General features: G+C 43.7%; 1 protein-coding gene across 5 annotated transcripts in view; it reads right to left on the bottom strand.

The window, feature by feature from the left end:
- The window catches only part of BNIPL (BCL2 interacting protein like), a 337025-nt gene that overhangs the window by 177659 nt on the left and 134466 nt on the right, over positions 1-24900 (bottom strand). For 3 of the 5 annotated variants that reach the window (XM_069649766.1, XM_069649769.1, XM_069649770.1), the window contains exon 1: positions 18015-18117. The exons of 1 other annotated variant lie outside the window; for it this stretch is intronic. In XM_069649766.1, the coding sequence (XP_069505867.1) occupies positions 18015-18091 (77 nt within the window). In that variant the 5' untranslated portion in view covers positions 18092-18117. Of the gene's footprint in view, positions 1-18014; positions 18118-19962; positions 20075-24900 lie in introns of those variants that run through there. One more of the 5 variants, XM_069649768.1, reaches the window with a different exon arrangement.

Below are 24900 nucleotides of genomic sequence, written 5' to 3'. Positions count from 1 at the left end.
GTTTGAACGTCCTCTATAGTTTGTAAAGAGGTCAAGCCTAAAATTCTTTGTTCGGGTATAATTGGTACTGGTTCTAAGTTTGAATTTGTTTCATCCATTCCAATCCGGGGTAAAGCGTCTGCTTTGCCATTCTTGCAACCAGAGCGGTAGGTGATTATGAAATCAAATTCTGCAAAGAATAAAGCCCATCGGAGTTGGCGGGATGATTGGGCTTTGGCCGTTTTTAGATATTGCAAATTCCTGTGATCTGTAATCACCATAATGGTGTGTCTTGCGCCGAGGAGGTAATGACGCCAAGCCTTGAAGGCGGACTTAATAGCTAGTAATTCTTTGTCGGTGATTGCGTAATTGATTTCAGGAGCCGTGAATTTCCTGGATCAAAAGGCTACAGGGTGCATCTGGTTAGTTTCTGGATCCCTTTGAGACATGACAGCACCCATGGCCAAACTGGAAGCGTCGGTTTCAACAATGTAAGGGAGATCTGGGCACGGATGCTCCAATACAGGGGCGGAGGTGAATTTGGTCTTTAGGTCTTGAAAGGCCTGTTTTGCCTCAGGAGTCCATTCGAAACGTTTATTCTTCCGTAAGAGGGCTGTTATGGGTTGAACCACTCGAGAAAATTCCGGGATGAATCTTCGATAGAAATTGGCAAAGCCAAGTATACTCTGAACCCCCTTGACAGAGTTAGGAGATGGCCATTTGAGGATGGCATCCACCTTTCGCGAGTCCATTCGGACTCCTTTAGGTGTCAGGATGAATCCGAGAAACTCGACCTCTGTGGTATGAAAAACGCATTTTTCGAGTTTCGCAAACAGGTTGTGCTGGCGCAATTTCTCAAGAACTGCCCTGACATGTTTTCTGTGTTCGGATTCCGAGGAGGAGTATACCAGGATGTCATCAATATATACGATGACACAAACATCGATAAGTTCCCGAAGAACATCATTCATAAAGTATTGAAAGGCGGCAGGTGCGTTGCATAATCCGAAGGGCATCACCTGATATTCAAAGAGCCCATATTTGGTGCGGAATGCAGTCTTCCATTCATCGCCTTCTTTTATACGTACCAGGTGATAAGCTCCTCCGAGATCTAACTTGGTGTAGATACAAGCATCTTTTACCTGGTCAAGAAGTTCAGGGATCAGAGGCAGAGGATAACGATTCTTAATCGTTATTTGATTTAGGGCGCGGTAGTCAATACATGTTCTAAGGTCGCTTTCTTTTTTCGGCACGAAGAACAGAGCTGAGGAAACAGGAGACTTTGACGGGCGAATAAAACCGTTGGCAAGATACTGATCTAAATACTGACGCAAATGAACGTTCTCAGGTTCAGTAAGAGCATAAATCCTACTACAGGGCGGTTGAGCATTGGGTACCAGGTCGATTTGACAATCGTACGACCGGTGGGAGGTAACGTGTTCGCCTGTTCTTTTTGAAAAACGTCTTGGAACTCTTGGTATTCAACCGGTAGTTGTATCGTGGTGGAAGTTACTGTGGCCAGACCCATATCTGGATTTCTTGGATAACAAGTCAGTTCACAATCAGGAAATGTTATTCTCTTTGCTCGCCAGTCAATTTGAGGATTATGTGTTTCTAACCAAGGGATTCCTAGAATTACTTGAAATTGTGGGGCCTTGATTACATCGAACACAATTGCTTCCCGATGTCCATCCTGTCCCACTAGTGTCATTTCTGTAGTGGAATGTGTTACCGGCCCTGAGGCTTCGCGTTCTGTTACGCTCACCTGACTCCCACGGAGGCGCAGGTCTGGTTTGGAGTGTTGTTGCTTCGTCTATGGTGAAGCGCAGGACCTGGAAGATGGACTGGACCGGACCTTCGAATCTGGCTTGTCTGGCTCGCAGGAATATCTTTCTGTATGTGAAAAGGGAGTATTAATAATCTGCGGGAGAAAGTATAAGCCTCCCGCTCCCTTCTCACCCCTCTACGAAACCCTCCTGCGACCCCCACGTGAAGTCTCACCTTAGGGTTTGAAAGGTTGAGCTCTCCATCCTGCTTCTCATGCAGGGGCGCGTTGTATCCAGTTACTTCACTGGGATTTTGATTGTAGGGGGTTCAAGTTTTGTTTTCCCGGTATAGTACCGTAAGGATTCTGTTAATGAGTATGATTCCGCAATAATAATTGTTCATTGTCTCTTTTTCAGGTGCGGAAACTATTCCGAGAAGAGCTGTGGAACCGAAGAATGAGACTCTGGTGAGCTTGATGAGAGTTCTCTCAGTGTCCTTGTATCAATGCGCTCACTAACGCTGATGTCTTTTTTCCCCATAGGGGCTGGGGTCCGGAAATGCCTGGATGCGGCACCGACCCGAAACGAAGCTCAATCCAGAAGAAATCAGGTAAGTCTTTAATGGGCGTTTGGGTAATGTCTTTTCATGCGCCCACTAACGCTGATGTCTTTTTTCCCCATAGGGGCCGGGGTCCGGAAATCCCTGGATGCGGCACCGACCAGAAACAAAGATCAATCCAGAAGAAATCAGGTAAGTCTTTAATGGGCATTGGGTAACGTCTTTTCATGCGCCCACTAACGCTGATGTCTCTTTTTCCCCTTAGGGGCCAGGGTCCGGAAATGCCAGGATGCGGCACCGACCCGAATTGAAGTTGGAATAACCCAACAGGTAAGCTTTGTAATGGAAATTAGGGTTTCCTTGTTTTCTTTCCCCTCTCACCTTTATTCTTGTCTTTTTCTTCCTAGGCGCGGTGATATGGCTGCGAGTCCAGATGTCGCCGTAGAACGTGGTGGTACCTTGTACAGGTGAGTGAGATGTGGCGCTGCAGCGATCAATGCGATGTGCTTTTAAATGGATGTCTTCCTTTTCAGGACCGTCGGCGAGATGTCTCCGGAATGCGGATTTAGCAGGTAAGGACTCTTCTTTACCCTTTTCTCTTCTCTTCTCTCTTTGCAGGTGTTCCAGGATGCTGGCAGGAGTGGCAGAAGACAGAATGCAGGAGCAAACATGGTGAGCATCCAGCTGCTAGATGCAGAGCAACGCAAAGCGTGAGTTGCTGCTTGGGCGTGGCTTAAACAGCCTTCTAAGTAGTTCCAGGTATGTATCCTTCCTCTCAGGTATTTATTCCTCCCCTGACCACACCCGTGTGGTTAAGTAGTTCCAAAGATAAAGTAGCCCCATTCAGGCCTCAGAAGGCCTGGATGTTGCAGCATGGTCTGCATCAGGTAAATTAACACTAAGCACCTTTAACACAAAGTCCCCTTTTATGAGCCTGGCTCCTATGGCGCCAGGACTGTGGCCCGATATGAGCCTGGCGCCAAAGGCGCCAGGACTGAGTCCAAAGAGCCCCTACTTGAGGCTGTTGTGACTTCCCTTGAAGACATGATGTCTGCCTCTGGGGTAGGTGGGTCTTGTCTGGCACTTTGGAGGTAGGCATCATGACAATACCTAAGTGTGTTCCAATTGATGTTATTGGGTATGAGCTAAGTATTCAATCTTTGAAATCACTTATACTGTGGAAAAGAGCTCTTTTATGGAGGAAATGTTTAACTGGTAGAGATTCTGACTTATATGTAGTAGCGGGCATGGAAAATATAAGTGAATTTCAGAATCAACTGAAAAGTGAAGGTGAAGATGTTCTCCTAAATTTGGGTGCGACAACTGAAATGCTGCTGTCTAATCCGCTAAAAGTAAAAAAATTCTGAAAGGTAGTGATTGGCAACAGAATATAACAAATATATCACAGTCAAAAATCTATAACCAGGTCCACTCCTTTTGGAAATGTTTCCCTGTAATTGAAGAATACCTATCTAAGTACCCAAGTAGAAATGTACGTAATGTTTTTATGAGGGTTAGGATGAATGTGTTAAAAACCAACTGCATACTTAACACTCGGAATATGTCTTCAGATACATGGAAATGGTGTAGAGTCTGTAAAAATGAGGGAACAAATGAAATCTTGGAGCATATTTTACTCATCTTTCCTGCCCTTATGACTCAACCAATTTTATATTTTAAACAATTTGTTTTTTCTATTCATAGTGTTGATAGAGAAGTCTTGTGGTATGAAATGAGGCATGGCAATTCGATTGCGTTAAGGATAAGTGTGACTGCTTTTTTGAAAAACATATGTGATTTGTATTAATGAATTGACACTACTGGTTAGATTTTAAAATGTACTTGTCAACCTTTTATTACTTCCTAGCAGTAATATTAGAAAGTTTGAACTTAATGGGCATGAGAATATGCATCCATGGTAGCTATGCTGATATTTAAATTCACTCTTAAAAGGTTTTTATTTTCTTATATGTTTTCTAAGGTTTTGATATTGGTGTGAAAATTGCTGGATATCTGTATATGATGTTTTTCTAATATTGTTTGTTTCTACATGTTTGCTGACATTTTGTAAAGGTTTAATAAACCAACACAAATAAAGCAACAAAAAAAGTAGACAAAGGGTATACTAAGTAACCCCCAGCACTACACATAAGATGGGGTGTGCTGGGTCTACAAAGAGAAAAAGGTAAGTAAAGTAATTTTCACTTTACTACTCTTGAAAACAGCAGTTTATCCAAGAGAAGGTATTTAAACCTTAAGAGAAATCCAAAGGACTTCTCTGTGACACTGCACTGAAGGTGCTGTGTGTCACAATACAAAAGGTGAGGCCTATGGAGTTTGACAGACACCAAAAATATAATAAAAAACATGAGAGAGTGAGAAAAATGTCTCACTCACTCCAGGATAAACATTGAAAAGTCATAAAGTCCATCAAAAGAGCTGGGGGGGTCTCTAAGGTTGAAGGGAATTAGCACAGAAAGGAGATTTCTGCCTAACAAGGTACTTGAAGACATTCATTTCAAAAGTCTAGATGTACATCAAAGTACAATTATTGTGAATGTTCTGCTTTCCAGAAGCAAAAAGAACACCTTATTTTATAGAGTGGTCATGCCAAGTAAACAAATCATATCATTACCATGTGCTTATACACACCCATGCCCCTTGTTTTAATGGAATGAAGAATAGCTAAAATTCTAAGAACAGAACAAACAAGAAAATTCAAATAATGGGGTTTATTTTGTGATTTCGATTTAAAGTTGCTTTGGGAGGATTCAGAGACATGGTAACTAGGTACAGCTGTGTGGGGCTTTTCATATGCACATGCTCATGTAACAGCTGTAAGTACTCAATAATAGAACTTCTCACATATAATAACTTGTGTTAGAGCATATTTACAAGACCATAGCAAGGTGCTGCCTGTAAGCTTACTTTTGACACACACCGACAGTCCTTAGGCTAACTATAACGACCGACCCAGCCAGGCGACCTTCACCGTCCTCTCGAGACTCCGCAGGTTCCCTAATGAACCAGCTGCCACTGGCAGGCTTTAGGGCTCAGTCGGCCCTGGCACCGGATTCAAATGCTGTCTGGCCTCATGTCTGAGATGAGTGCTTAACTTGTGTGCCATCTTTCCTGAGTTGGGAACAGTTGTTGGAACAAATACAGAGAGGATTAATCAATTTTAGTATAGGTTCTGGTCACGCGAAATGGGATCAAAGAGCAGCAATGCAGTGCAGGATCACGCATGCCTTGCTGGAATATTGGCTCACAAAGGAGCAAACTAAAACATGTAAACGGACATAGTCTCTTTTGTCCTACTTCACACAGGTAGCCCTCTCGTGTCCCAAATGAGGAATGGAAGTGGGACAAATCTCATTAGTTAAAAACTTCATGAAAATGGGTCATTAGTCTAATGACCTTTTTCTGGTTGTTTTATAAAAAAGGTTTGAGCTCCAGGGGCGGATCATTCGCAAAGAGAGTTGTTTTTGGAGCAGTGTTGGATCTTCTCGCTGAACACTGACATGCATAGTCTCAAAGACAAAATACAGTGGACCGCTTTGCTAAAATTGATCGCTCATTATTATTGCAAAGTAGTGAGGCAAACCCATTTTAAAGACTAAGGCCCACACAGTTTTTGATTGTAAATCACCAAATAATTTGCAACAGCGGCATATAAGACTACCTGGTTTAATGCCTTTGCATTGAGATTCACCCACCATTATTTTCTTAAGTTTTTTTTTTATTAAAGCATTTATCATAAATTAATACAATTTTTACTTAACATTCCAACCAATTGTCTTGATCACCAAGCCGAACATTTTTCAGTTTAATGTCAGTGTTGGTTCTATTTCACTCCATAGTCTTTTGTTTCATCTATGTTTGGCTATTTGAACCAGGTGGAGGTTTTAACTGGTCACAAGGCTTCGAGTTGGTCTTGCCCGGCTAGTTTTTTTTGTGTGACTTCTAGTAGCATACCCAAGCCTCTGACAGTTTTTTTGTTGAGGACAACGTACATGGCGTCCCACCATGCGTCAGAGTCTAAACCACATGTTGTTGGTAGCGTGAGTAAGAGTGACCATTCTCTCTCAGATTTGAGTTCTTCAGAGAACATCGTCAAGTGTTGTAAAGATTCTCCTTCTGTGTTGCACACACTACACTTGTCATCTTTCACCATGCCGTATTTTTTTTTAGATTCTGGCGAGCTCTTAGGATGTTCAGTCTAAAACGGAGTAAGGCATCTCTGTGTTTTGGGTTTTCGCTCTTTCTTAGGTAGTTTGGGAGTTCTTTCGGGAAGTTAAGTTTACGTCGTTTATTTGAGAGTGTGTGAGTCTTTTATTTTGCACGTATTTCTTCTGTTTGGGCCCAATCATTTGCCAAGAGAGCCTCTTTTACTTTTCTTGGATTTTTGTGCAGTATGTCCATGCTGATGCCTATGTGGCCCATTATTTCTTGGCATTTGTGTCTCCAGATGTTAAGGGGGCCTGTCTCCAGGCTTGCGTTGTGAGCTTTCAGCACTAGATATTGTGGCGCGAAGTCAATGAGTTCTGCCTTTCTATAAGTTGTCAGGGTTTTCCATGTCACTTGTACATGGAGGGCGTACAGTTATATTAATAAGACAGCGCGTCATTGGCCTCACCAGCGAGGATCATTCGATTAGATCAATGGTGCTTAAGATCCAGGCATAGTTCAGGAATCATGTCTTGGACTCAATGATTAAGGAATATTTAAGTATGAAGATGCTGACACTTCAGATCAAGTGTGGTGGAACTGTGGTGACTGACATTTGCAATGTGCACTACATTGTACGGGTGAAGACTCCAAGGGTGGCCAGTCGCATGCCAGGTTTCAATAGGGCTGCCAGGCCTAAATAAGTGCATGTTTTAAGCTGATAGAATACCACGGAATCTAACCATGTTTATATGCATCCACTGTGTTCTATTGTGCCATCATGCAGCACAAGGCGGTTTAATACACATTCCCTGTGATGCTTCTGGGAAATAACCATCCATCAGAAGTACATGGTGCAGATCTTGAGCACCAAACAGTTGGAGATCATGTAAGTGCCTTCTGTTTATAAAGTGAGTTAGCAAAATAAAGGCTCGCCTGGAAATATTTGCCTATGTGTGGGTAAAATAGCTGCACTGCTAGCCACAATGCTATAACAACGAGAACCTTACAGGAATGCAGACAGTTTCCTTGTTGCTTGGGATGAAGACCTTCTGGTATTCTCTATTCTTAAATTCAGAGAAGTAAAATTGTCTGTACCTATGATGCCAATACATGTGTAATGTAGTGGGTACCTAGCCATATGCTGGTGATGCCTGACAGACGATGTTAGTAGCGCGGTATGTGACGTCAGCTAGCACATGGTTTGAGTACCAAGGCCTATGAATCAAAAACCTTGCAAGTGATATCACTGCATGGACACACAAAGGAAAAGCCTAGTGGGAAAATAAATACCTGGGCAAATGGTAGAACCAGCTGGCAAAGGGCCTGTCCCCCTGGGCCTCCCCCAGGGCCCTGCTCTGTTCCCCCTTCTTTTTAATAGGTATTTTCACTTCCTTGCAAGTCTGATTGATTCCTTTGCGTGTTCCTTTTATAACTATGATGATGACACACAGACAGCACTGGCACTGAATTCTCTTTCTCTGCCATCCCGGCCAAATCTATTTTCACACAGTCTCCCGGCTCTGAAGGAAAGGATGAGTGACACATTCTCAAAGTCAATCCATCAAAGACAGGATTTCCAGAGGTTGGCAGGTCTCCATATCCCATTTGATCCCCTTTGCCCAGTGACTTTGGGTTCCTGGCACAAGCCATCTGCCCAGGTGAAACATCTTGCCCTGCATGTCTACCTACTCAGCTGTATCTCCCAGGGTGACCATACAGGGACATCTGAAGTCTTTCAAACATCTGTTCCCGCACTTGGACCAGCCATTGAGGACCCAGGCAGCCATGGCCTTGGTTCAATCAAGGCTGGACTTACTTTGGGCTGCACTGCGTTCATAATTCGGCCACAATGCTCCCAACGCGAGCTTCCGCCAAATTAAATGAACTCCTGCTCTTCACAAACTCCAGGGCTTGCAGTCAAGAAGCCGGTCATATGTCTGCCCTTGTGTATGATTCATCAAGCAGTTCTAGACAGGGGACTTCCTTTTCACACCTAACAACATGCTTCCGCATGCACATCCCCGATCCCTCCGCTCAGCGAGTCTCCAGCGCGATTCCGATTGGCAGAGCTGTCTCCTTTCAGGTCATAGCTCTCTGGAATACTCTTCTGATGGGCATGCGGCTCACTAATAACCATTTGCTGTTTAGACGTCCATTCCAACCATAGCTAATCACACAATAATGTGCATCCGTCAACGGTGTCCATTCACTCGTCAATGCCAGGATGCAACAGGTGGTAGCAGCGTGTTTACAAAATACATAGCATAAACATCATATATTGTGAAACATGTATTAAATGGGGTAACTGGCATAGGATAGGAATACCTGCCAAAAGGTATGGGCACCTGGGCACATACTGCCCACATGTGGACAATGGTGGCAATATCTCACATGTGATGTGTGTAAAATGATGGCAACAGCTTGAAAACACTGTCTCGGGAGGATAGCTCAGGGGCAACGTGCTCGCCTTGGAAACAAAACTACACAAATCAACACACGTTCTATTCCCGGGTCCGCACTTCGAAACCTCTGGGTATTAAGCGCATTATAAATAACCTATCATATCAGTGTGGCTAGTTAGTATCAGAATTTCAAACCCTGGCATATGATGTGAGTAACTATGTATGGGATGTGGATACCCAGTAAACTGTATGACTTCCTGGTCGTATGATGGCAAACACGACAAATGGCATCAGTACCTGGGAATACAATGCCCGTACCTTGCAAAAGGTAAATGTATCTGGGAATATTATGACACTATGCAGCGGGTAGGGTACCTGACCTTATGATGACAATAGCTGCCAAATAATGTGAGAAGACCCTGTGCATATGATGCAATATCAGGCTAATGGCCTGCCAGGGCATATGAGGGCAGTGCCTGCAATTGGTGTGAGCAGATGGTCAAATAAGTCCAATCCTTGGTTGATGAGGGCGATGCCTCCCATATAAAGGCAGTATCTAAGTATAGGCCTTATCACAAGGTGGGCAGAGTGGTAAGAATGTGTCAGTAATACTATTACCACTGCATTACCGCTCCACCCAACTATGATTTGTGTGGAAAGTTGGGGATTCACCTCCAGCTCTGAGCTGGGGGTACAACTGCCAACTTTCCACCCATTTTCGGTGCAATTACTGCAGTGGTATTAGCACCGCAGTAATTGCGCCGATAATGCCCCATTGGGGCCAATGGACCCAATACAAATGGGGACTTACCACCCCACCGCAACTTGGGATCCGGAGCTAATAGTGCAAGACCAAGTTATGGTAACGCTAATTGCTTTGGGCGGTTTCCCGGCGGATTTACCACTGAGATACCGTACAATTTGGGATGACCCCCATTGTGTTATTTACTGGAAAAAAATTATAGTACTTGGGCATGTGATGCCAATACTTGGCAAGTGGTGTGAGTATTTAGTCGCATGAGTATTTTGGAAAATAGCTTTAAGGAATACAGTTTTCATTAACGTTAATACCGAATTAGACAAAATATTAAGAAAATATGAAGGGGGAAAAGACAAAAAAGAATGCTTGGAAGATAATTAGCATGCAAGAAACAATGGTAATGGGGAAAGGCAATCACGGTGCTAGGGAAAGAAAGGAATTGAATGTCCTTGTAGGTGTGAAGCCATGCATGTGTATTGGTACCTCTTTCCCTGTCCCACTATTCATCAGGCACTGTCCTAGCCAGGTCTCTTTCTCTTCTCTGTGAGGTGGTTTCCAGGAGGCAGCACCATCGATAAAACTACAAGTACCACAATGCACCTGGATCTAAACAAGACCCACCCTGGAACAGAAAAATTGACTAGCCTCGGCCATTCAGGAGCTGAATGGGAGAACAAATACCTATGACAGAATTCTCTGGCAAGCTACAAGGGAGTAGCAGCAGCAGAGCTGGCACCAGCTAACTTACTGGAGCCATGTTTGGGAAGAGAGAGCAAAGCATACAGGAAACTGCATGGCGGTCCTAATAGAGGGCAATTTTCATATTACAGATGAGAATAAAATACATCTGCATTTACCTTTATAAAGGCGCAATGTCCTGGATCTTTTTGTATGCTTTTGCATATCTTTCTCACTAAAATAATTGGCCACTGCCACTAAAATCGAAAAAGGGACTAGGTTCCTTTTCGGATGACGGCAGCCATAGAAAACATGTTCCAAAATGCCCGCCGTCTCCAAAAAGGGACCTACTCCCTTTCCTATTTTAATGGCGGTGGTACGGGTGGTTAATGCACAATCGCGCCCGGGTAAGTGGCCAACAGAATCAAGAGATTAGCAAAAAGTGTGCAGCAAGTGGAGAAGGAAGCCTAGGAGATTTTTGGAATGTTTGGAGCAAGTGAAGGTAAATTGTTGGGATTGAGAGAGTGGTACTAATTCTTGTGGTATGCTTGGAGTGAGTGAGAGTAGTAGGCCCAAGGGGTAGCCCTGTAAACTGGGAAGACCCAAAAGGGCAAGTAGAACCTGAGAACAGAGGGGTCTGGTCTTCCAATGTACACTGTTGGCACACTTGTAATTACAGTGGGAATATTTTCAAAAAGGGGGAGGATGTAGCCAAGTTAGCCTCAACAAAGAGAAAGAAAGAACCCTGTCTCAGCCCTGAGTGGTCAAATCAATGGACAATGTAGTGCCAAATTAAGTGGATAGCACAAACCTGGGACAGATGTAAGAATCATTACAAATGTGTTGAGACAGAAAAGCAGGTGACTTAGTGGCCGCTATTTATTAAATGTTTGTATAACACTTCTGACAGACAAAAATCTTTAACAATCTTTGATAAAGCGTATACAAGGAGAAATACACAGATTACGATGTTGAGTGCATTCTCAAATGATTAACACACAAATACAAATGTGTATACTACAAAGCAAATAATATGTTGCACATACATGGTAGACAGAAAAAATGCAAAACCAATATCATACATGAATTTGCATTAAAACTGGGGGGAAAAGCCCACAAAATTAGAGCCTAATGTGGACAGATAGAAAGGATGCATATTTCTGACTGTGAATTACATTGTAGACTCTTAACAAGTTCAACAAAATTGATCTGGATATAAAGGTGACCCGTACATGGTCACAGTGGGTGCGTAAAGACCAATCCAAGGTCAACATCGGAACAATATTTCCTGATGGTGTATCGTGGATTGCAAAAGGGAGTGCTGGTCCAAAGACTTTTCGGCAGGAAGTGGAGGCTTTCTTCTTCTGGGCCTAAGGATGTGGCTCTGAACAAGGGTCTTATGCGTGGTTTCAAGCTTGTGGGCAAGGCGCTGGAATCACGGGCATATATATTACCCTGGTGGGGAACATAGTAACTTTTGAGTTGACCTGAAGAGCCTGGAGTCGTGTCAAGGCATTCCTACTAAGTGAATGCATGGACACTTGAGCCTTTATGTATGTAGCAGCAGGAGTACAATACTTGACTCAGAGGCGCTGGGTTAAGTCATCTTTGAGCTGCGGGATGGCTGAGTCAACAGGTGGAACAGCTCTCTTTCGGGGGATGTTATGTATGCTCCAGCTGTGTGTGAGTGAGTGAGCGTACATAGATAATTGTGGAGGGAGATTAGGGGGGAGTGACAGGAGGGTGAGAGTGTGAGAGAGGGAGGAGGTATGAGGGTAGTGGAGTGTAGAGGCAGTGGTAGTGGTGGAAAGAGTAATATTCAGAGGGAAGTGGAGAGTGATAAAGGGAGAGAGATCAATAAGACCAGGAGACAGAGTTTGGAGAGGGAGAAAGCGAGATGGAGAGAGAGAGGAGACAGGCGAGAGTGAAGAAATCCAGAGAAAGGGTTCCATGACAAATAGACTACCCCGCTAGGTCACTCATAATGTCCCTGAAGGAGTTACATAGGTATGTCTCTGGCCTTTCGGCTTGCCTATAATAGGAGTAGCCTAGATAGTGGGGGTCACCCGGCGACAGAGAGAAACCTGCACTGTCATCAGACCTGTTGGAGCAGAGAGCCTGCGTTAGGGGAGTGCACCCTCCTGTGAGGATGAGAAGAGGATACAGGGACAAACCGAGACCTTGACCCTCAATTACATTTCTTTTTGTATTTTTATTTTAAAAAAAATGGAAAACCTATTCTTTTTGTCAAATGACTTATTGAGAATCTTGTTGCAATTTATTTGATGAAGTCCAGTATTTTCTGTGTGTTCTTTGCAGGATTTGGAAATCCTGGGGTCCAATCAGTCCTGGGCCTATTTTCTTCCATAACCATGCCAACACTTTAATCTTCTGGGCATCCCTCAGTTCTCCTAAAGGTAGTGACTCCATATTCGTAATGATGACACTTGATTTATCATGAATCAAGGACAGGGCAGTTTTTAGCCACTTGGTGCCCAGGGCGAAACACTAGAATGTGCCCTCCACCCCCACCCCCTGCTGACTGGCACACGTCACTCCCAAACTACACCTCTGTTTTGAGCAACAAAACCCCTCCTCAATATCAATATATCATTGCTATACAAATGAAGCTGTTTTCATTACATTGTAATGACATTGTAATTCAAGAATTCAAGTACATTACAGAAATAAATGTAATGTGAAAACACAGCTGTTCCTGCCCAAGTAAATCGTTCTTCTGTCACCTTCTCTTAGGGAAGGCCTTGCCTGAATGCAGTTTCAAACTGTCCGTACTGGCATACTGTGGTGTAACCAGCCTGCCAGGGTATGAGGCCCCACTGACCACTGGCCCTATGTTGCAGGCATTCTGTTCATACCTCCTCTCTTGTATTTTGCAAGGGGCAATACTAGACTAACCATATGAATTACTTTCTGATAGAAGGTTGTCATTCCAAAATGAACAGTCTGGTACACTCCTGTTGTACTCTTTCAAAATACCTCTAAGAGGGTGGGAAATGGGACAAATAACACAAATGAGTGTTCCTGTCTGCTTTGCATTACATCACAGAGCATTTCAGGGATATAGCAGTGATAAGGGATCTGTATATTTGATAAACAAGTCTGTAATAAAAGGGTTGTAAATATTAATCTCTAAATGCATAACAGACAAATGGTGTGATGCTCACATCATTGTTTACAACACACCCTAACATTAAAAAGTCTGTAACCATGAACCATATATACTCATTAGGACATTAAGTTTTTGGATGTGAGTATAAAATGGCTGCAACATCAGCCACTCAAAAGGGGTACAAGGACCCTTTTGCTTCTTGTTTCTGGAGAATTTTAGATTAGAAGGGGCTAGGTCTCAGTGTGAGCATGTCCAGCCCCCAATACAGAAACATCTTTAGAGAATTATATCTATAGACAGGAAAGGATACCCTATAAGAGACATCCAATAAACAATGCACAGAAAGGATACACAGAAAGGATTGTACCTCCTCCAAACTTTAGCCTGACCAGTAATAAGCTGATGACGCGTTTTAAACAAAACAGGTTTATGCATGGTAACGGGTCCCCAGTACCTGCTTTCCTGATCAAGGTGCCAAGTCACAATGAGGAGCCATCTGGTGTGCTCTAGGCACTGGTTGGTTTTTTAAGAAAATGAAAAGAACTTTGATGCTGAGCGGATGCATTTAGTTCATGTCCCAAAGCAGCCACTAGAATACTTAAAACTCAAGGAAATTATAGTTTACCTTCACAGGCATGCTCCATATGTAACTAAAAAGTAATATACCAAAAAAACGTGTTGGTGAGTCAAATAAAAAGACATGAACATAAAGAACATAGTTTAAAACATTTCCTGTTTGGCACGTTCATTCTCTTGGAAGCTAACTGATGCTTTGTGCTGGCCTTCAGAATAAAAATGCCCCATTTTCAGATCTTAACACTGAAATGTTAAGTACATACTGTGTAAAAACAATGGCTTTTCACTTAATAAATTACCCCCGCTTTAAAGGCTATGTCAACACAGAGGGCAAAGGGCACAGTGCTTGTGTCTGCTGCAATATGCATTCCTTTGTTTGTAACAAAAGAATGCTTAACGTTTTACTGGCAGCGAGCTAAGAGGCAGTAGTCTGGGTGGGCTCCTTCCTGCACCCTTCCTCTCACCCTGAGCTATTTAGGTGTGCTCCCCGGGCAGTCGCCTGCTTTTCCCACCCCAGGAAATGTGTCTGATCAAGTTTAATTTGGCATTCTCTATCTGTAGCGTGTGAATTTCCACGCCAGAGTGTCCAACTGTGCAACCTTCTTTAAATCTTTATTTGCATTTCCTCACTCTTCTACTGAGAGTATCTTCCGGGGGAAGGGTTCTTATGGTGACCATCATAATGTCGCCCAATTTAGCTATTAGGAAAGATGATTTTATAAGGGCTTCAAGCCGGGGGACTTAACTCTATGAGGCCTCTTACAGATGTCAATGTAGTCTGGTCTGTTTTTCACAATTCACTGCTGGTGCATCAATTTTAGACTGAAGGCCTTATCTGTACCCACCACATTGTCCCCAGGATATTTAATGAATGCACCCAAGCTCAAACTTCCATTTAATTTCTTATTATGCTTTCTTTTGTTTTCTGCCATTCATGGCCACAGGTTTGCTGGTCCTCTCTCTAGTCTTTGGGGTCCACCCATGTTGCAAGCTGATGAGGGACTCTCAGAAGGCCTGCATGTCTGAATTAATAAATCGTGTCAGAGTTGAGGAGACTGTTTCCATGTGATCCTGCTCTCTGCCACCCCCTCCCCCACGCCCCGTCTCATAATGTTAGCAAGCGCCCAATCTTCAGCTTCTAATGCTTCCTTGTGGTGCACTCAACAGAATATGCCACTGACTGTGCCAAGGCTGGGTGGAGGCTGCAAGCTTGCTATGTAATACTTTGCTTACATTCCACACTTACCTCCAGGGGGCGCTGTGCTCTTTGTAATGCGGTTATGCCCCATAGTGCTTTGATTTCATTCCAATGGCAGTTGAACCCTTTACAAGTGCAAAATAACTTACAAATACCAAAACTTTTGGATTTGGCAATTCTGCTATCAATAGTGCCACCGGATGTCCCAGGACACTGAGTCTTCCTAACACTATCTGGTAGGAATAAATCATGTGGTCATTGGAATAAAGTTTTGCGACCATGAATGTTTTTCTGGAGTGACAAGGCTGAGGAGTTCAACCCACTAGAATGGCCCTGGCTTAGATGAAGGACCGTCCAGCATTGGTCGAAGTGGGCCGGAGCGGTTGGGAGCGGTGCTCCTCTACTTTTATTTTATTTTTTTACTGTTCCTATTCTTTTATTTTAAAAAAGAAACCGTTCTGGAATGGTTTTGATTTAAAATAAAAGCGTAGATAGAAGTTGAAACGTGCGCTTCAGTGCACTGCATTGAATGTTCCCTTAAACAGCAGGCGCATTTGTTTAGGGGTTTGTATGGCAGGTAGGAGGGTGCGTGGCAATGGGGTTTGTGGGTAGTAGGAGCAGGCCAGCAGGAAACATAGTTCCACTACTTCTTTTCGTACACTTCAACCACTGCCGTCCAACGTTAACTTCAGTCCAGCGCCAGTTACTAAGTTGTACTTATCTTCACTGGTATGAGAAATTCACAGATTCTTTGAGGAATCCGTGTCAACTGGATCTGGCGCTTAGAACCAGGTGATTTCGACTTGGAGATGTAAGAGAAAGAATCTGATAAGGGAATCTGACTCCAGCTTAGATCAGGGCCATCTTAAGCACTTTTGGGGCCCTGGGCAAGGACATCTTTGGGGCCCCCCTCCACCAAAGGAATTAAGGTATCAAGAATAATGGTTGCACCCCCACCCCCACCCGTTGCGCTCACAACCTATAGGTTGATATGCTGTCTCGCAGCATAATAAGCATGTTTACTCCCTTTAAGTCCCCTTACCTTCTTCATTCTTGCTCTAATCAGAATGATAAACAAGTAGCATTTGAAGACCAACATTACCGGTCTACGAATAGGTTACTGCTCTAGTGCATACAGAACAATTGTTATCAATAACATCCAGGAAGGCGTGCAGCCTGTAGTATTAATGCAGGACCATATGTAAAAGGTACATGTCACCCATAATAGACAGAGAACTCACATTAGCTACCTCACAGAATGCAAAAGTGATCATGCATGGACAGAGGAGGCCAATTGGAAGGAAGGAGAATGCTACACATACCGTAGCATGGATAATGGATGCAGATTAGAAGCTACCAGAAAGGTGTCTTTATCCAGACAGATTGAGATTAGAAGTGGGATATGGTTTTCAAATAGTGTTGCCATTAGACATGAAAGGAACAAATGCCTGTGGTGTGTGATATAAATTTGCTCACTATTAAAGTGGAAGCAACCCTATAGCCAGTGAAACCACGAATAAGTCTTTTATGAAGATCATACCATGAGAAGAAAATCACTCTGAAGGACTGAAAATTTTGAAATGTTTAGGGACTGGCAATATAAGATTAAATGAGATGCCCAGGATCGCACATTGGTTAAGGGCAGAAGGGGTGAAGCTGGGATTTGTGCTAACACTGCAATTTCTACATTTGAACACTTTCTTTTCCAGTTCTTACCATTAACTAAAACAATCTCATTTTATAAAAATGGATTTGGAATGTACACAAATCACATTACTAAACATGACCATTTTTAACAGTATATTATAGAAGGGTTCTATGCAAAATGGGAGAGGTTCTAGCTTCATTCTCTCCATCATCAAGGGAAGTATATAAGTACCGGCATACCAATCGATGTGATTTAACAAATGTAATCTGGGTTTGTCTTTTGTATTTAAAGCTTTAAATACTTCCAAAACAATGGCTTGTGACATTTTCATTTATAAACGTGCATAACAACTTTTGACTGTTACCAAAAATTTAACTGTTTTTTGTGTCAAAAAAGAAGACCTTGAAATATGCTTGCCTAAGGCCTGCAACATCTGGTCCGCTCTCTTCTGTCTACCACCCCTTCCACTCAAATGGTCTACATAAGAAGACAGATCAAGTAATGAACTGAATGATGCCAGAAGCATGTAAGAAGGCAAACCTCACATTCACCTCTTGGACTAACAGTTGATGCCATCTGCGGAGGCGATTGCCTAGGTTTTACAACACCTCATCTGAACAAACCAATTTCTAGACCTTCACCATACGGATGACATTTTAGTTTTTATGGCATTCCATATCTGGTACAGGTACATTGCTGATACCAGCAGATGTTGTTCTGCAAAACCAAGGACATATGCATCCAGTTTTATACACTTCAGACATAGGAAAGACTCAGCCAGCCTTGCTGGAATAATGATATTCTAATTTTGTATATGAACACATATCTCTGCAATGGGTGCTTCACACACTGAGCTAACTTCTGAACCATCGTCGCACTCAATTTATCAATATGCATTTCACTGTTGCCTATTGCACATGATCAACATAATTCCCACAGGAAGGAAAGAATGCTACAGAGTTGTGCCGTAAGTAACACACAAACTATGTATACCACAGTGAACACAGAAAGCAATACATGATGCATTGATCAAGGCAGAATGTACTTGTCAAAACAGAAAGGCAATGGGTTTAATGACTCAGCAGCACCCCATAAAATATCCTGATGTGTGCTATTTAAGATAAGACTGGTTAACAATGTAATCTTACTTCTTCAGATCAGGCAGCCTTTTTGGGGCCACCTCCAAGGTGAGGGCCCTGGGCAAGTGCCCCTTTTGCCCTCCCATAAAGACGTCTCTGGTTAGATCCGGGGGTCGAAGTGTACGAAAAGAAGTAGTGGAACTATGTTCCCTACAGGCCTACCCCCGCTCCCCACAAACCCCATCACCACGCCCCCTCCCACCCACAATCTAAACCTCCAAACAGACACGCCTGCTATTTAAGAGAATGCTCAGTGCAGTGCACTGAAGTGCAAGCTTTAACTTCCTCCTACACTTTTATTTGAAAACGAAACCATTCAGGAACGGTTTCTTTTTAAAATAAAAGTATAGGAACAGTAAAACTTAAAAAAATTAGAGGAACACCGCTCCCAAACGCTCCCACCCACTTCGACCTCTGCTTAGATCAACACACCGTTTTTATTGCATGGGCAGAGCCCAGGAAATTGACACTAATGGGAGCCAAACACTCCGGAAACCGTCACACCTGCAGACATTTTACGCATGTGCTTGAATTGCGCACTGAAAAAGATTTGACAGAGGTTGAAGGGGGTTAGGAGGAGGTGGTCAATCGCAATCGTTCCTGTTTGGAAATGTGCGGTGGCATGGAGATTGGGTTTAAGCCTGCTGGTCTATGGCAGAGGTATGAACATTCCCTCTCTGGTGTCAAATGTGCTTTTAGTTTCTTTCTTTATTTTTTTAGCCAAGTTGTGGTGCGAGCATCCCCTACAAGCTACAAGTCACCGTGGGATGCCAGTACTCAAATGAAAAGGGCCTTTTTCTGCAAGCAAATTTACATTTGTGAAAACACAGCAACAACTGGAGGACGCAGGGAACGTTAAACAAGCACTGTCAAAGTCAACGGTCTTGACCTTTGTGTAAGCCTGAGATAGGCATTTCTACCCAGCCGTAAAATGGCAACAGGTGAAAAGTGGTGGGATTACCTGATAATTTGGTAGGAGTGTCTGGCAAACACCTATCTAATACCAATATACAATGTTGGCTTCGTTGGTACTTGTTTTTAAGAGGACTCGGGCGCAAAGAACAGATATAAATCAGTGGCTGAAGGCACACTTGCTTTAGACATTGTTATTGCACCAATAATACATTAACTCTGCCATCAAGCCATTATCTCTCAGCCGACTGCTTAGATTTAACACTGGCAGGCCATGGTTTATGTTACTGCTTGATGGAGCTAGGTTGATTAGGTCACAGGAAGAGGTGTTTTGGGCGGGAGGGAGGAACAGGCAGTGGGTGGGAACGGTCATAGGGATTAGCATGGCCATGGGCAGTCAAATAGGCGGCTAGATAACCAAACACCAACCACAAGCTGTGTCCCTCCTCACATGTCCTCTCCCACCTAGCTGTGCTACAATGCAATAGTTTAGCCTTATAAGCGCCACCTAATAGCCAAAACTAAAAATGACAACTATGAGGTTGCCCTTGGCAAGATTACAGAAAGAAACGTAAACAGAGCCAGGGCATCCATGCCCCCTGCGGCCTGGGTGGAGGGCTCTGGGTTTTGTTGTGGAATCGGAATTTATGGAGAACGCCACACTCTGCATTCTTCCTTTCATTAGTGGAGCCCTTCTTGAGAGTAGCAACATTTGCAATGTGCCAGCACAGGAACCCGCTTTTCCTTTTTTACTCGTCTCCCTCATGGTATTTTCTGGAAAGTTCCAGCTTTCTGTGCGTCACATTTTTTTTTTATTCAGGAAACCTTTTCCCTGTCTTTTGAAATTGAAACCATCTTCCTTTAGTGCGTACATGACCGGGCGTGCATTTAACCTTCCACTAAGTTACTGCGGCTTTAAAGCAAACATAACTGCTGTTGATTTGCCCTCAAGCCGAACGACCAACCCGCACACATGCCTTTCAGGAGCTGGAGCCGAGATTCGAACGTTGGCGAGAATGCACAAGAAATATGAATTAAGTTTTACCTGGCTTGTTAAACTTTCGCTAGACTTGTAAAACCACCTCATCCGTCTTGCAGAATCTTTAGCAGCAGGGAAGGAAAAGGAGCTGGCGCGAGGGCCCTGCGGCGCTGACAGGCACCCAATGGGCGCGCGCGCCGTGCCTGCTGACATCACCCCCGTACCTGGGAGGCAGGGCAAGGCTGCTGCGGTGCAGAGGGGCAGGGCCGCGGTCTGTGGGCACACCCAAACATTTCGTGTTTCCCTAGGAACTCGACAAGGAGGTGGAAGGCCTGGCAATGTTTACATTATTGATAACGCGCAGAAGGAGGCCTGGCTGCTCAGGGCGCCTTCCAGCGGGCGAAAGGGGCGAATATGTGGGAGAAGAGGTGGCTGTTGGGGGTAAAGGTTCACGGCGACTGTGCACTGTATGTGTATATTTATTTATTATTGCATTTATAGCAGCGCACACCGCACCTGGGCATCTAGGCGCTCGTTATAGAAGCTACAGTAGATCACTGGAGTACAATGAGAATTAGTGGAACAAGTGGGTTTTAAGATTTTCCCTGAACAAAGGGTCTGAGGTGAAGCGGTTAATATTGGTTTCCTATACCCCAGCAACTTCGCGGTAGATTATCAATAGTTTTAGATAGAATGGAAAGAAAGAGCACATGATTGCTAAGTGACTGGCATTTGCACAATGTCTTTTGGTCATAGATTCATCAATGGTTGCGATTATATGCAGGCATTATCCACAGAGGTAGGAGTGGGGAAGAGAGATAGGGACTATGGAAAAACAACTGTTTTGCATGGGGGAATCACGTTTTTCCAATGTCTGGACAAAGAAGGGAGTGAGACCTAACCGGTCTTCCTGGAAGGGTTGCATGCCACACCACGAAAATACTACTACAGTCTAGCACAGTGCCACCTCGTGAATTTGGAGTAGTGTAAAGGTATTCCCTGAATTGGCCAATGCGAGCACACCTGAACTAATCCAGAAAGATTTTGGACAGATCTGCACCGTAGAAATGTTTTAAATAATGGGTTGATACCATGCATTTCGCTATAAAAGTGTTATAATAAACCCTAGACTTTACACTTAGTGCTGCAGGGCAACACATGTTAATGTTAAAGGATATTTATGCTGCGCACTGTCACCACCGGGGTGGTCCCCTGGCGCTCTGGCAGATCTGAAAGGGAAAGAGGGTGGGGTGGTTAGTAGGGCTGAGCGGCAGAAGAGCAAGAGAGCTCTGAGGTGCTGTTGGCAGAATCAGTTTGGTTAAAGGAATGATTCGCCCAATTTTTTTTATTTCAAAAATAGATAGGCAATATAAAAAAAAAAACAATTGGAATTTTTTTTTCCGAAGTCCCTATGTAAAATTTTGAGCAATTCAAGTTCAAAAATGTGAAAAGCAAGCACATGGGCGCATCCATTTTGTGAAATGGATACCCGCCTGTGCTGGCTTTTGCTTTTGCGGCACTAATGAAGGAAAAGCCAGCCAGCTGTAGTAAACAAAAGCTACCACTGGGTGGCTTTTCCTTCATTGGTGCCGGGACTCGGAGGACGCGGACCGGAGACTACAGGCAGAAAAGCTGCAGCTGCATCTCGGTAAGTGCTATTTTTTTTTTTTAAAAGAAGCACTAGCTGCATTTTTTTTTTCTAAGTTTTCCGGGCTGGAGGAGCCCGGAAAACTTAGAAATAAAACCGCAGCTTTAAAAACGTATTTATGTTTGCGGTAGCTTTTGAAGTGACCGTAAACATAAATACAACGTTATTGTGTTTGAAAACGCTGCGGTTTTTCTTTCTAAGTTTCTCAGGCTCCTCTGAAAAACCGCAGCGTTTTCAAACACAACCGCGTTGTGTTTCTGCCTAAATCTGCTTTCCCATTTGGGGCTTTAGGGCCCCAAATGAGCCTCAAATGGGAAAGCAGATTTAGGCAGAAACACTGCAGCATTTAGCATTTCCCATTTGGAGCTTTCGAGCCCCCCGTGGGGAGCCCGAGAGCCCCAAATGGGAAATCAGCTGTAGGCAGAAACACAGCGGCATGTAAACACAACTGTGTTGTGTTTCTTTCTGCCTTTGCTTTCACTTTGGGTCTCCGGTGCTCTCCTGGGGGAGTACCGGAGACCCAAAGTGATAGCCACGGCAGGCAGAAACACAATGCGGTTGTGTTTGAAAATGCTGCGGTTTTTCTTTCTGAGTTTCTCAGGCTCCTTTGAGCCTGAGAAACTTAGAAAGAAAAACTGCAGCATTTTAAAACACAACCGCGTTGTGTTTCTGCCTAAATCTGCTTTCCCATTTGGGGCTTTAGGGCTCACTACGGGGAGAAACACTGCAGCATGTAAACACAACCGTGTTGTGTTTCTGCCTGCCTTTGCTTTCACTTTGGGTCTCCGGTGCTCCCGTGGGGGAGCACCGGAGACCCAAAGTGATAGCCACGGCAGGCAGAAACACAACGCAGTTGTGTTTGAACACGCTGCGGTTTTTCTTTCTGAGTTTCTCAGGCTCCTCCGAGCAGGAGGAGGAGCCTGAGAAACTTAGAAAGAAAAACCGCAGCGTTTTCAAACACAATAACGTTGTATTTATGTTTGCGGTCGCTTCAAAAGCTACCGCAAAAATAAATACAACGTTTTTAAAGCTGCCGTTTTATTTCTAAGTTTTCTGGGCTCCTCCAGCCCAGAAAACATAGAAAAAAAAACGCAGCTAGTGTTTATTTTTATTAAAAAAATAGCACTTACCGAGATGCAGCTGCAGCTTTTCTGCCTGTAGTCTCCGGTCCCCGTCCTCCGCGTACAGCACCAATGAAGGAAAAGCCACCCAGTGGTAGCTTTTGTTTACTACAGCTTGCTGGCTTTTCCTTCATTAGTGCCGCAAAAGCCAAAGCGAGCACAGCGGCGGGCATCCATTTCACAAAATGGATGCCCCCATGTGCTATCTTTGAGCTTGAATTGCTCAAAATTTTACATAGGGACTTCGAAAAAAAAATGCCAATCGTTTTATTTTTTATATTGCCTATCTATTTTTGAAATAACATTTTTTGGGCGAAGCATTCCTTTAAGACTGCTGAGCTTAAGTGTGCTTTTCGGTTGGTTGCCGTCATGTGCTGTTGTACGAGACTATGTGTGGTTTGTTTTGTTGTTGTGGTGTAGTGAAGTGTGTGCCGTTTATTGTGCTTGGAGGAATGGTTGCGCTTGGTTTGAGTATTAGAGGTGTATGCAGAGGTGTGAGATTTTTAGTAGGGTTGGTTTATCGCATTACGATCTAGATGTGGCATGTGCTAATCTTCACAGTTCTATCTAGATGTGAAGCATGCTAATTAAAAAAATTCTATCTAGATCTGACGCATGCTAATCTCCAAAATTCTATGTAGATGCGATGAAACCCTTCAATAGATGTAGGTAACCAACAGTACAGCGGAGCATTTTGCAACATGTGTTGATAATAGCTGTTCCCAAAGAAAAGCAAAGAGGCCTGTCTCAACAATATATGCTAGCATTGCCCTGCTTTCAAGCAAGTTGTGCCCAAATCAGCTCACAAGGTCTGTCCCCCTTTCATGCAAAGAAAGAAATTAGGTAAGTCTTAACAGAAAATGCTAGCATTGACACTGTAAAACAACTTTTCATTCTGGTAGTGCCCAAAGAAAACACGCAGCCCCTCTCCACAATATATGCCCATACCAGGGCTGTTGCTAGGTCTGAAAAGATCTGGAGCTATGCTAATGTCAGAACTGTTGGGACTCGGGGCTAGCTAGCCTTTTGGTTGTAGCCCCTGAGCTTCTATCCGGGGCTTCAACCAAAAGACCCTGGGCTATAGCCCCCCAGCCCCTCTCCCCAGCAACACCTCTGGCCCACACTGCCCACCTTCATGCTGCTAGTGCCCAAATCCTGCAGTCTGCCTCAATATATGCCAAGACTGCCCCAATCTGTATGATTGCATTTAGTGCCCACAAACTCCCACTTTGCCCGTGACACGCAAATACACACACACAGTGGCGCAAACACATTGCTTTTAAATTGACTTTTTTAATGAGCCTAAAAGCCAGGAATTAGTAATAATTTCACACCTGATCACACCTGATATTGAAAACCTTGTCATCTCTTTACATTGTTCTATAGGCCTTACTAAGTTGAAGATTTAGACAATCCCAGAAGAGCCTTTGTGATAAAGCCATCTGCGTGTAGCCATTGCTTGACAAAGGTATGCTTCATCATGATATGCAAAATATACACAAAATGTGCATATTAAACATTCAGCCATAACACTTAATGAAAGCCAAGACTTTTCAGAGAAAGGGGCCACTCAAACATTGTTTTCCAAGTCTGCATTATTTAAACTATTTCTATTAGCGGTGCATTGCTGGAAACAAAGACAAGTGTGAAAAGGGATTTACCCCCCAGGAGGCAGTCCTGATGGCCCTCACAGAGATAGCAGCTGCGAAAAAAGCCTGTAGTGCTCGGAAAATGTCCCGATTCTCTGTGGAGCCTGTGCTGGGGCAAGCTACCCAGTGCCCTCAGTCAATAAGCTTCCAATTACATGTATTGTGCAATAATGTAGCCCTAACTATAACATGGTTATATGGATGCTTTTATATATTTTATATTTGAGCACTGTTGTTTCCAGATCAGTACTGCTTAATCATTCATAAGCAACATTCTGCATGGAGCAGTGGCTGTGGAACTCTGCGAGCAACATTCTACATGGAGTTTCCAGCATTGGCTGTGGAACTCTGCAAGCAACATTCTACATGGAGTTTCCAGAATTGGCTGTGGAACTCTCGAGCAACATTCTCCATGGAGTTTCCAGAAGTGGCTATGGAATTCTGCGAGCAACATTCTACATGGAGTTTCCAGAATTGGCTGTGGAACTCTGTGAGCAACATTCTACATGGAGTTTGCAGCATTGGCTGTGGAACTCTGGGAGCAACATTCTACATGGAGTCTCCAGCATTGGCTGTGGAACTCTGC

Source organism: Ambystoma mexicanum, chromosome 1p, assembly GCF_040938575.1.
Source record: "Ambystoma mexicanum isolate Mex_15411 chromosome 1p, UKY_AmexF1_1, whole genome shotgun sequence".
Classification (NCBI taxonomy): Eukaryota; Metazoa; Chordata; class Amphibia; order Caudata; family Ambystomatidae; genus Ambystoma; species Ambystoma mexicanum.
Note: the sequence above shows the minus strand (reverse complement) of the source record. Positions and strands in the feature narration are given on the sequence as shown.